General features: G+C 50.7%; 1 protein-coding gene across 2 annotated transcripts in view; it reads right to left on the bottom strand.

Annotated features, from left to right (window-relative positions):
- Nucleotides 1-12,359, bottom strand: part of SMG6 (SMG6 nonsense mediated mRNA decay factor) — a 251,682-nt gene that overhangs the window by 16,563 nt on the left and 222,760 nt on the right. For both annotated transcript variants that reach the window (XM_044248158.1, XM_044248157.1), the window contains exons 14-15: nt 5,535-5,711; nt 1,644-1,790 (exon numbers count right to left, since the gene is read on the bottom strand). In XM_044248158.1, the coding sequence (XP_044104093.1) occupies nt 1,644-1,790; nt 5,535-5,711 (324 nt within the window). The remainder of the gene's footprint in view (nt 1-1,643; nt 1,791-5,534; nt 5,712-12,359) is intronic.

The raw sequence follows: 12,359 nt of genomic DNA, 5'->3' as shown, positions 1-12,359 counted from the left end.
TAAAAGCCAGTAAGAATTTTAAGAGGATTCTCTAGTTGCTACTGTCTATTAAGTCACTGAACAAATATTTGCTGAGCGCCAACTCTGCTCTGCACGCTGAGACTAAGACATAACAGAGAGGCAGGAGGGGACCAAGAAGAAAATGGTGGTGAGGAAGCCTAGGAGGGTGGTGTGGCCAACGGAGAGGGAGAGGATGAGGACTCACTTGTGCGTAACTGAGGGTAGAGGGCCCAATGCTATAGGGAAGCTAACTACGATGGGGATCGAGACCTCAAAAAGGTACTTGGGGACTTCTGACAGAATAGTTTCCATAACTGCTGTGTTGAGGGTCAAGACATAGAGGTGCTGAGTATAGATAGAACCTTTGGAAGACTGATGATGAGGAAGAAAAGAACCATAGGACAGGAAGAAAGACAGCATGAGGATGAAGTTGCTTTGTAGGCCATAACAGAGAGTTCCATACAGACCCCAGAAGGGCTGAGGAGGGAGCCCCGCCATGACAATGACCCGGCAGTGGTAGCACACACTTGATTCCAATTGGCAAGGGAACATGAATGCCTCGAGAACAGTGGGTCCTGACTGGTACTCATTACCCTTCCCAGGACAGAGTTTTGATTGGTGTTCAGACACATATCAGACCACAGTGACCATTTAAGGAGTACACACTGTGTGTGCCATTTGTTGTGTTAAGTACCTGCAGCACTGGCTCCCATAGGCCGCAGAACAAGTCTAGGAGGTAGGCGCTATTACCACTTTCATTTTACAGATGGGGAAACAGGCTCTGAGAAGTTAAACAATGTGCCCAAAGTCCCAAAGCCAGTAAGTGGTGGAGCCTTAGATCGGGTCTGTCTGACCACAATGCACTACGTCTTGCGCCAAAGGCAGGGGCGGCTGAAGAAAGGATTGAAAATAAGACATTCCTCAAGAGTCCTAATGTTTCCCCATGCTCACAGCCTTTGAAGTCTTTAAAGGGAGCATGACTGGCTCTTCCCTGTCTGCCCTGAGCGCTAGATAAGAGGAACTGAGCTTCTAGTGCAAAAGGACAGACCTGGGAGAGCCATAAAGAAAAACCTGCTGGAAGAGCAGGTGTAGGTCACACAGAGAGCTGATGATAGGGGAACCCTGTATGGAGATGAAGCAGTTTCTCTCTGGGCGGGTCCAGAATGTCCTGTCCAGAGGGGCTCAGCCACTACACTGGGAATCCAGATAAGCAGACTCTGACATTCTCTTCCCTGATAAGAGGTGTCCTCTACAGAGCATCCATGACCTCTCCAGGAGCATCTGGATAAGGTTCAGGGGAACTCTGAAGCCCCTGAAATTGTGTGGAAGGCTGTGTATGTGTGGGTGTATATTCACAGATCATCACCGGGGAAGAAGCTTTCATCAGATTCTCTGAGAACAACCTGCTTCTGCCTTGGAAGCAGAAGCTTCTCCCCTCTCCCATGAGAAGAGAGACTCTAGGCACTACAAGTGCTACCGGAATTTGGTGATAGAGAAAGAAAATGGGTAGAACCAGTAAAGGACACTGCAAGACAATCTCTTCCTGAGAGGGTCCTGTTTATCCGTACTCGGGACTCACACCCCTCTCACGTCCTATATTGCCACCACCCTGATGGGAAGCACCCTCCCCAGACAGGCCCCACCTGGATCTTTTCTTGGCGGCGCTGCTGCTCGGCTATCTTCCTGGCCAGAGCCAGCTTCTTGGCCCGAAGTTCCCGGATGTCATCTTCACCCCCGCTGCCTTCGGCCTCTGAATCTTCCTCAAAGTCTTCAATTACCACGTCCTCCTCCTTTGGGTGGTGGAGCACACCAGGGGAGAGAGGAGACTGTGAGCCCATGGCACTTACCAGACCCACCCTCCTGTCCTTCCAGCACTCCCAATGCCATGCTTTTTGGGATGTTCCTTGCAAAGGGCCCCAAGGTGTACGCTTCTCTCAGTTCAGGCAGACAGAGAACAGAAAGAAGCTGCCGCCTCCCCTCCCTCGACCAACTGCTCCGTTTTGCTCTCCAGGCTCTTTCCTCTTGGAGAGTCACAGGTCCACACCAGAAGTCACTCACACACACAAGTACTTCGATGCTTATATACACACTCACCAAGAAAGCTTTGCACCAAATTTCATTTTGAAATTACCAAAGGGGAAAACAACAGAGAAAGTTAAACCACTCGATTTAGATCTAATTCCTGCTAATGATCTGATAGGAATCAATTCTGGCCAAGAGCTTGGAGTTAGGCATAGAAGTTCCCCTGCCCCCCCGATGGCTTCAGAGAGCAGATGCTGTAGCTCAGCAGACCTTGCCCTGATTTCTTTTTAAGACCACAGCCTGCGGTGTGGGGGCTGCTGAGCCCCATTACAGGAATTCACATGACATGACCTTGTTCAGCTGCCCTCTTGGGGCCTGGGCAGGCTCAGAGACGGCTGGCTAGCTTCAGGAGCCTCCTGCCAGGCTGGTGGAGCCTTCCCCAGGGATGGCCCTCCCTGCTTGTAGTCTCACTCTCAGAAGCCCCCACACCCCGGGTGGTCCCAGGCTCCATTCCTCACTCTCTCACTTCTGACCTTGGTCAGCAGAGAACATGCAGCTGCCCAAAACCATGTCCTCTGAGGGACAGGACTAGCCTGGGTAATGGAATGATCAGTAGAAGATTCCTATGCTTCCACCTGGATGACAATGATGACACCGATTATCACCATAACGGCTACTATTTACTGAATGCTCACTACTGGCCAGATAACTGGGCTAAGTGTGTTTTTCACGTATCAACTCATTTAATGCTCATGGTGGTCTTTAAAACAGATGCTACTATCATCACTACTTTATAAATGAAAACACTGAGGTTTAGAGAGTTAAAACAATTTTCTCAGGGATAAAAGTTAGTAAGTGGCAGAGCAGGGATTCAAATCACAGTGAGTCTGACTCCAAAGCACGTGCTCTTACCAAGAAGAATGGGCAAGAAGCACAGGGCTGGGATCTGGAATCTGGACAGCAAGGCCAGACCAGTCCCGAGTGGCTCAGCTTTGCCAGGCTTCCAGTAGGCCCAGCTGGGATGTGTCTGGTACACTCTGCTCTCTCCTCTAACTGTCCATCTCAAGATGATATTCTGATGGATTCTTTTGGCTGAAAGTGGTTTGTAAAGTGTGTAGGTGGGTAGGTGATGCTTTGTCTTGGGAGCAGACTCTAGGGGGATAGGAAGACGAGTGTTGTGGCAGCAACCCTAGGAATAAGGGCTCTCTTCTGCTCATGAAGAACAATGTCTGAAGAAACAGAATCACCACTCCCTCCCACCTCCCCTGCCTAGCTTCAGTGACTCAGTCTTGCAGTTTCAGGAGAGACTGGGGTCTCAGGATGAGGCTAGAAGTGTTGCTATCCCAGAAGTCTCAGGGGTCTGGGACACTGTAGTGACTGTCCATGTCACAACCCATAGGCTATAGGGTCACAGGCTTCATTGCCAGGAGGCCCAGCACATGAGAACGAGGAAGACTCCCTTTATACGTTACTTCCTTGTTCGTGGGGTTAACCTGAGCTGGAGTGAGTGGGGTGCTGACCAGCCTGTGGGGAACACTGCCTCTGCCTGCTCTGATCAGGGATACACAGGGTTATCACGGGGCTTGGGGTAAGCTCGATTGAGGTCAAAAGGGGGTCAGTGAGGCTTGTCTGAGGTTCACTCAGCTCTCACAGCAAACGAGGAAGTGCAGGGTTATGAAATTACACAGACCAGGGTAAGTAGGGTTTCCCAGGGGCCACTAACATAAAGGAACCCAGGAGGTTCGTGGGAAAAGGAAGAAGTGGGCAGCACGGCGTGGGTCACAACCTCTGTCTGGTCAATAAGCCTCAGAAGAAAGAGAGTGGCACAAACTTTGGGCCCAAAGTGCTGGTCTGCTCCTCATGAGTGGCACAGACCCTCCTTAGCTTTTATATTGTGCCCTTATCTATAAGCTTTACTAGCCTAATGCGATTCAGTAGTATAGACTCCGCTGGCCGGAGGACATGTGTCCCAGCAATTCTGGAGAGCTGGCCTTGCTTCCTTTCTACTGTCTGCCTCAGCCTGGAGGTGTGGGTGAATGAGCTGGCCACGGTGCCGCCCCACCCATGCTTCCCTGCACAATGCCCAAGGCTTGGGTGGCACTACTCTGTCCTGCCTGGAGCCTGGACACCCCGATGGCTTTAGCAAGCCTGCTGCCTCCTCCCATAATGACAGCTCATTCTTTCCCATTATTCCCTGCCCAGGTTTCATCTGGAGTCTGGAATCATGGGCTCAGCTTCATCCCTGGAACCACCTCTGTCCTGGAAGCTAAGCCCTGTGTCATCAGGGGTGGGGTGGGGCTCTCAAGCTATTCTAATGAAGCCAGTCCAAGACTCTGCTGCTCTGAAGACTTCCAACCAAAGGTGGCCACTCTATCACTGCTTCAGATCACAGATGACAGCTTCCAGCTGACATCTGGCTTCCCCGGCCTGTTGCTGATTTCATCCCTGCACCCCACCCTGCTCCACCAGGCGCTTGAGACTGCTGTGGGCCAAATGACTGTGTTGGCCTACAGCTGACCTGGCCTCTGGCTAGAATCACTTCCGTCCCTTCTTGAAGTCCCACGTTCCTTCCCACCTAAGTCTCCTCTGCCTTTAACATTGTGGGGTAACAAAGGAGAGCCAACTGACAGGCAAAAGTGAGGCTATGCGTGCATACACGCCCAGACGGAGTCACTCAGACGTACAGCAGGGCAGCCGGCAGTGCTGTCCCATGCAAGCATGGGCCAACACTGTCATACACTCACATTTGCTCAGAACCCATGGCCAGCAGGGAAGCTGGAAGCAGACTCCAACTTCAGCTGACACATACAAACCCCACACATACAGACCCACGACGACAATCCCCCTCAGAAAGACACACACACGCGCACAGGAGGGCAACTGTCGGTGGGATCTGGCGCGGGTGGGTACACAGGCTCATGCGCACGCGCACACACATATACACACAGTCTGGAGTGAAGCAAGGGCTACAGGAACAACCAAGGGCAAACAAACAAGAGGAGAATTCCTTAATCACATCAGGATGTGCAGGAGGGAGGGAGGGAGGGAGGGAGAGTAGACCGGGGGAGGGGGTGATTTTCCACACGGGGCCAGCAATGTCAGCTCTTCCTGTACGTGTGCTGGAGGCTGGAGTTCAGGCCTGTGCTGCGCTGAGCTCCACACATCTATAAACTTGATCCTCAGCCTGAACCCTAACACCCCCCCCCAACTCCCTTTCCTAAGCCTCCCGAGCTGCACATTATTAAACTCTTTCTTTCCCTCCCTTCTCCTCCAATGCAACATTAAAAAGCAGCATCTGGAACTCGTAGCAGAGGGAGATGGAGACACTGGGGTGGGACTGGCAGGAAGGGGCACCAGCAGAGTGCACTCTTGAGAAGCTGGCTGGTCACGTCCACATCCATACTGCTCTGAGTGGTTATAAATAACTGGGTAGGCAGCCATGGGCAGAGCAGGGTTGGGGGTGGGGAGGGGAGCCTTCCCCTCTGCCACAGCGGGCTCTCCCCGCACGGTACCTCATCTTCCAGTTGTTTTCCCTCTTGGCTTCCCATTTCCTTTCCCATGGTGTCTGGGACGGGTGCCACTGACACATATTTTCCACCCTTGAATGCCAGCAGAGGCTCTTCTTGTCCACAAAGGGCTTCCAGAAAATACTTCAGCACTGTGACCCTTTTGCAGTCGGCTGCAATAACCTACAGGGCGAGAGGGAGAGAAGAGAAACAGCATTTTCTGAACGGGAAGACGAAGATGACAGGCACTGTTCACTAGCAGGGGGGCATACAGGGAGTGTGTCAAAGTTATTGGACAAGGCTGTTGAGCGGACAAGTGGGACTTTGAGTGTGTAGGCGCTTGTGAAGGAGGAGTGGGGGCGGGGGTTTGAGGGCTAAGATCCTCTAGAGGAAGAAAGTCACTGTCTCTCTTTAGGTCATCCCTGGGGGAGCAGAAATCCCCATGACCAATGATAGGTGCCCTCTGGGACTTTTGCCTTTCTTCTGCTGAGGTCCTGATATAAAAAAAGAATAAATTAAATTCATCTTAGTATTTAACTGATAGAAGGCAGGGTGGAGTGCCGAACGCCGCTTTCACAGAACACAGCTTCCTTGTACCCTCACTGCCACTCTCCATTCCCCTCCCAGCTCCCCTCTCTAGGCTCCTGAGAGGAGCACTTCCAGCCTGGGTGCAAAATGAATGATGAGGGCTCTCTTGGCTGTTTCATTTCAGCTAGATCACTTTGGGCTTCCCCTGACAGGTTCCTGCCCCACCCAAGAGCTTCTCATGCTCAAGACACTGGGGTCAGGCAGGAAATTGTTGTCAGGAGAAGGGAGACAGGCAAAGCAGGTAGGGGGGTGTTTCACCAAAGCTCTGTTCCTCCAGGGGTTTGTGCCATCCTGCTCCCATGTGGCCACATCAGCATGTAAGCCAGTGCTGTCAGAGAAGCTGGGGCTGATTAAGCCGAAATGAAATTCAGTATCTTGAGCAATCGTCGAAAAGTGTCTCAGATGACGTTTCCACAGTCACTCTGTCTGGGGTCCTTCTCCAGCTAGATCACACAGGTGCGTCCTTACTTACAAACCCATCTGCAATGCTGGCACCCTCTCACGACCTGCTGTTCATCCCTGCCCTCAGGGTCCTTTCCTCCAAGGGAGAGGAAGAGCCCTGCTCGATCTGGAACTTGGAAACTGCTGAAGACCACCACCCCTTCAGCAGCACGGACTCTAGCCCCTGTAGAGAGCCCCCCATACCAGAATGTGAATGTGACCTCTACATCTGGATCACACAATCAAGTACTAACTTGGAGACTGGCTCTGATTGTGTGCTCACTGTTTCACAGGTACATCTGTCCCTTATCTGGACACCACGGGAGCATGAGGCAGGCACAGGCCACGTCTTCTAGGACACTGTGGAAATAAGCACTACTGTGCCAGCTGGCCAGCCAGGGCCAATGGCAGCACACAACAGTCAACTGTGACTGCAACTCTGTGACTCTATCCTCTACTGCCTCTCTGCGCCAAACCTGCTCTTCCCCTGCCTGGGAGTGGCCCCTGCGCACCCTCACCGATGGCCCTGGGGAACATTACAGGCCTGAATCTTGGGCTAAGGACCTTGACCACCTCCACCTGAGAAGCTGACCTAATAGGTGCTTGGCTACCCAGCGAAGGCTTAGGAAAGGACAGCCATCTTGTGTTTGAGGTGTCCAGTCCTGGGCTTGGGCCAGGGCAGGTAACCATAAGTTCCGTTGCGTGTGTTCGAACACGTCATGAGGAAGGCTGGAAATACAGAAGCAGGGGCTAAAACGCATTAAAGAACAGAGCTGCAATGAGTAATGGCCTGGCAGGCAGCACGCACAGCGGCCTCCCTGCATCCCCAGCCTCTCACTTGCAGAGGAAACTTCTGCATTTCCACAAGACTGCCAGTTTCCTCTCTGTGGTCTAATTTTAACCACCTTGTCGTTACAGTGTGTGTCAGCCACCTGACCCCACTATGACCTCTGACCTTATGCCCCAGCTACTGCTTGCACTATGGAGAATTATGTAATGGGTCCAGGACTTTCCTTTTCAGTGTGAAGCTATTACCACTGAATGGAGAGGAGGTGGGGGTAGAGGGGTGAGAGGAAGACAGAGAAAAAGCTTGCCATGGTCCTTGGCACCACCTGGATGGTGATAAGTATGGAGGCACGCCTGCCAAACATGCGGCAGAAATTTGCTCAGAGCAGGAGTGTATGTCCGTGGCTGTGTGTGCCCACTGATAGGCAGTGAGGAGAGTTCCTGCTGTTCTAGCATGCGCTGGGTGGCATGCTCAAAGGTTCAGGAAGAGAGTGTGATTCCTGGCCAAAAGGGAGAAAGGGTACATGTGTGGACGTGGGACTCCTGGAGACGGGGATTTCCAGGGCACAGCAGGACCCAGGGTTGCAGACATCCTGAGCCTGCCTGCAGAACATCCTTAGGGGATCAACGGGGATGGTCATTCACACGGACACAAAAGCAAAAAGGAGTGCCCCCCATCTTTGATTGCCACCCTAGTTTCCTTGGGGATTTTGTCTGCTATGCCATTAGTTTCTTCCCTAGGGCAAGGCCACTCCTGATGGATTCTCAAACGGCTTTGATCCAGTGGGGTCTCTGAGCTGCACTGAGAGGTATGGAGAGAATTCTATGCATTTGGAGAGAGAAAAGCCACCTAGCCTTTTGGAATTGCGAACTCTCTCCCCTGCAATCCAACTAATACGGAGGACAGCCAAAGTTGTGCAGTCTCCTTAGGTTCCCAAAGGGCACTGTGAATGAGAATGTGCTTCTACTTATTTAGCAAATGGGGGAACTGAACTTGTCCAGGGCTTGTCCAGGGTCTTACAGAAACCTCTATCTGCAGCCTGACGGCCTATCTGTTAAAGCATTCTGCTTTAAGACAGGAGGAATGAGCCCAGCACTATAATTGTGAGCACTACAATTCCCTTGGTCCTATAGTCTACAAGAGGCTTATGGCAATATTCTCCCAGACAAATCCTCCAGCATTTGAGTGGGGAAGAAAGTGTAAATATGGTTAATAAGAGACATCATGACAGAAGAAGCCCTTTGAACCACCCACAAAGGGCCAACTCCATGATGATCTTTGGCTGGCCAAGGAGGACTTCCTGGTAGGACAGGGGTTAAAGCTGGGCTCCCAGCTTGGAGAGGAAGGAGACCAGCTGAAGTCTATGACATAATCTCCACGATAGCTCTGTTCATGAGCACACTTTTCCATTCAGTATCAACGAAAAACACAGAATGTAAGTCATCTGTACACTGCAGCTCTGGACAAACTCTAGAATCTCTAGAGGAGAAAGAGCTGGGCAGAAGAGGACTCCTTCCCATGCTGGTAAAAGGCTGGGTTGGCCTAGAACTAGATGGAAGCATAAGGGCTGATGGCCCAGGAAAACCCTGGGAACCTGGGATCCAGCACCTTCTCAGTAGTAGTCCTGGACTTTCTGGAGGGAGAATCACTGTGTAGGAGGTTACCAGAACTCCCAAGTTGATGGACAAAACGTCTCACACAAATCACTCTAGTCAGCACTGAGAAGAAAACTGAGGCTTTAGGTCAGGGAAGAGCTAAAAGAAAGGCACCCAGAGAAAGCCCCTTTCCCTTCCCCTGAAGCCCATCTGAGGCAGTGAGCCCCACCAGTGGGAACTGAAACCTCTAGCTTCAGGGCTCCAGTTATCACTGGATCAGATCCACACGCAAAGAACCAGGCAGAAAGGAAAACTGAAAGCGAGATGTGGCAAGGCGATACAAGAGCCTGGCCTGTCTGAGGCTCAGTTCCTTAGAGATACAATGTGAGCAGGCATGGGGTATGTGGAGGTTGGAACTACACGGAAGGTTAGGTCTTGTGGAAAGCAGAAAGAAACCTCTAGGTTAAAAGAGAAGACAGAAGGCAGACTGAGCTACCTGTCTGGGGCACCTTGGGGTGGGGGTGGCAAGGAATGGAGTTCTCTGGAAACTCTTTATAGCTACTTGGGAGGGGACAAGCCCAGCCTGGTCAGATATGCCCTGGAAGGAACAGAAAAAGCGATCTAAGCTGTCTTATGGAAGATGGGGGAGGAGGGAAGAGACAGAGAGTAAAGGAACTGAGCACCAGGGCGCCTGGGTGGCTCAGTCGGTTAAAGCCTCTGCTTTCAGCTCAGGTCATGATCCCAGGGTCCTGGGATCAAGGCCTGCATCGGGCTCTCTGATCAGCAGGGAGCCTGCTTCCTCCTCTCTCCCTGCCTGCCTCTCTGCCTACTTGTGATCTCTGTCAAATAAAGAAATAAAATCTTAAAAAAAAAAAAAAAAGGAACTGAGCATCAGATACCACAGACTGATGTACTCTGAGTTGTAAGACTTAGCACCTTATAGCTGCCACGGGGGAAGGGAGAACATTCTTCCTTTCTCTGAGCTCACGTAGCAAAGGAATAGGAGGAGGCATCACAGAGCTGAACCAGGTCTCTGGATGCAAGCCCTAGGGAAAGAGGGCTCATGCCATCTTTACTGGGTTCCTGTTATCTCCAAACAGGCCTCCTGGAAGGCACAAGAGCACAACGGTGGCTGGTTAGATTTTGTAAAACTTCTTTTTCTGAACTTCTGGTTTGGGGGAATCAGAATTTAAACCTATACTATCAGCCAGTTCTATTTTTTCTGGTCTTAAAAAAGTCCTGCTTCTACTGCTCCTCTGGTTAAAGAGAAAAATCACATGGGTTTTTTCCTCTACAAACTTAAGTTTACAGGTTGTTTTTCTTGTTTCTCTAAATGGAGCCAATTATTCTCACATTTGTTGAAACCTTCAATCAAACTTTATAGCTTGTTAATTTTACAGAATGTCCTTAGAGCAAATAAGATGCAGACAGGAAAGTGAAGTCTTGCTGAGATTATTAAGAAAGCTTAAAATAGCCTACAAATCCACCACTGAGGCTGGTGAATAGAGGCTGCTTGGCTGGCTTCTGAGGTCAATTAGCAATGGGTTAATTATCATCTTTAATAAGCCAAGCCTACAGGATTGGTTACAAGGAGCTTAAGTCAGACTAAAAAGTGTTTTCAAAAACTGGGAACCTCCGGTTATTCACGACTCACCCTCACAGGAGCCTGCAGGGTGGGAAGGATAATTCTGTAGTGGCCAAGGGTGGGTCAGCCTAAGAGGTCTGCCAATGAAAGTTCAGACACAGGGAATCCTCTGGAGCTGGGAGGACAGAGGAAGTGGTTTACTCACATTCCTAGAGGGAGGGACTTCCAGGCAAGGAGCAGAATCCAGATGCAGAAGGGAAGCTGGCCATAAGGATGTACAAGTAAGTACTCTGAAGACACAGGAAGTAGCTTACAATGGAGAGACAGACATTGGTAGCCTACCTGAGTCAGAAGAAATTGGTATTGAACTGTGAGAAAGGGTCCCAGGTCAGAGGAGAAAGAAAGGAGACCTATGCAGGCACTGAAAGCATAACCTGGTAACCCGTGGGCGTGCCATCCAAAGGAATCAATCAGCGTTTCACTCCTTACCTATCCTTAGTGCAGCAGGGCCCCATATCTCTACAAGGCAGCTAAATGAAGGCCCCTCCCTCGGTCACTTTGGATCCCAATGTCTAGACCCAGCACTCCTGAGCCCTGAGTCTGTGCTAGTTGAGAGGTCAGTGAATCACAAGATGAGATGCTAGTGTCATCGATCAACCCACAGCAACCACTCCAGCCCACATGGCTGGTCCCAAAGGCTATGTTTTTTTCCCTACTGGAGGCAACGGGGGCCATTTTCCATCAGGTGGCAATGCACAGATGCCTGTTCAGAGAGGGATGGCAGCCTGCTCGCCTCACCCACATCCACTGTGTGTGCGTGCAGGCACCTGCACCCCTGTGCGGCCCGTACGTCTCACAGAGAGGGTTGGGTAGAAACTGGAAAATGGGCAGGTGGGAAGATTTGGCGGGGAGGGAAGAGGCTACCCTCATAGTTTTACTGTATAGTCCAAAAGGTACAGGTACTTGACTACTGAAAGGGAGATTATGTTTATCCTGGAGAGTTGAAGAACAGCATTGTGGAGCTGGCAGTAAAAAGTTAAGTACAGGGCGCCTGGGTGGTTCAGTGGGTTAAGCCGCTGCCTTCGGCTCAGGTCATGATCCCAGAGTCGTGGGATCGAGTCCCGCATCGGGCTCTCTGCTCAGCAGGGAGCCTGCTTCCCCCCACCCCTGCCTGCCTCTCTGCCTGCTTGTGATTTCTCTCTGTCAAATAAATAAATAAAATCTTAAAAAAAAAAAAAAGTTAAGTACAACAGTAGGAACAATGGGCCCATTCTGGAAAGAGGCAAGCTGAAGAAATAAAGGGGGCTGATAGAGAGTCTGGGCTTCAGGGGCGCGTAGGTGGCTCAGCTGGTTGTGTGTCCGACTCTTGGGTCTCAGGTCGGGCTGTGATCTCTGGGTTGTGGGTCTGAGCCCCACGCTGGGCTCCCTGCTTAGAGCCCTGCTCATTGGGGACATTGCTTGACATTCTCTCTCCCCCTCTGCCCCTCCCTACCATGCACATGTGTGCACTTTCTCTCACATAAATAAATCTTAAAAAAAAAAATCTGGGCTTCGTAGACTTGTCTTTTTTTTTTAATTTCTTAAAAATATTTTATTTATTCAATTTGAGAGAGAGAGAAAAAGAAAGCATGCAAGCAGGGGGAGGGGCAGAGAGAGAGAGGAAGAGAGAGAATCCTCAAGCAGATTCCCCTAAGTACAGAGCCACAATGTGGGGCTTGATCTCACAACCCTGAGATCATGACCTGTGCAGAGATCGAGAATCAGATGCTTAACCAACAGAGCCACCCAAGTGTTCCTTGAATTCAAGCCTTTTTAAAAAATTTTTTTAACAAAAA

Source organism: Neovison vison, chromosome 5 (genome assembly GCF_020171115.1).
Source record: "Neovison vison isolate M4711 chromosome 5, ASM_NN_V1, whole genome shotgun sequence".
NCBI lineage: Eukaryota > Metazoa > Chordata > Mammalia > Carnivora > Mustelidae > Neogale > Neogale vison.
Note: the sequence above shows the minus strand (reverse complement) of the source record. Positions and strands in the feature narration are given on the sequence as shown.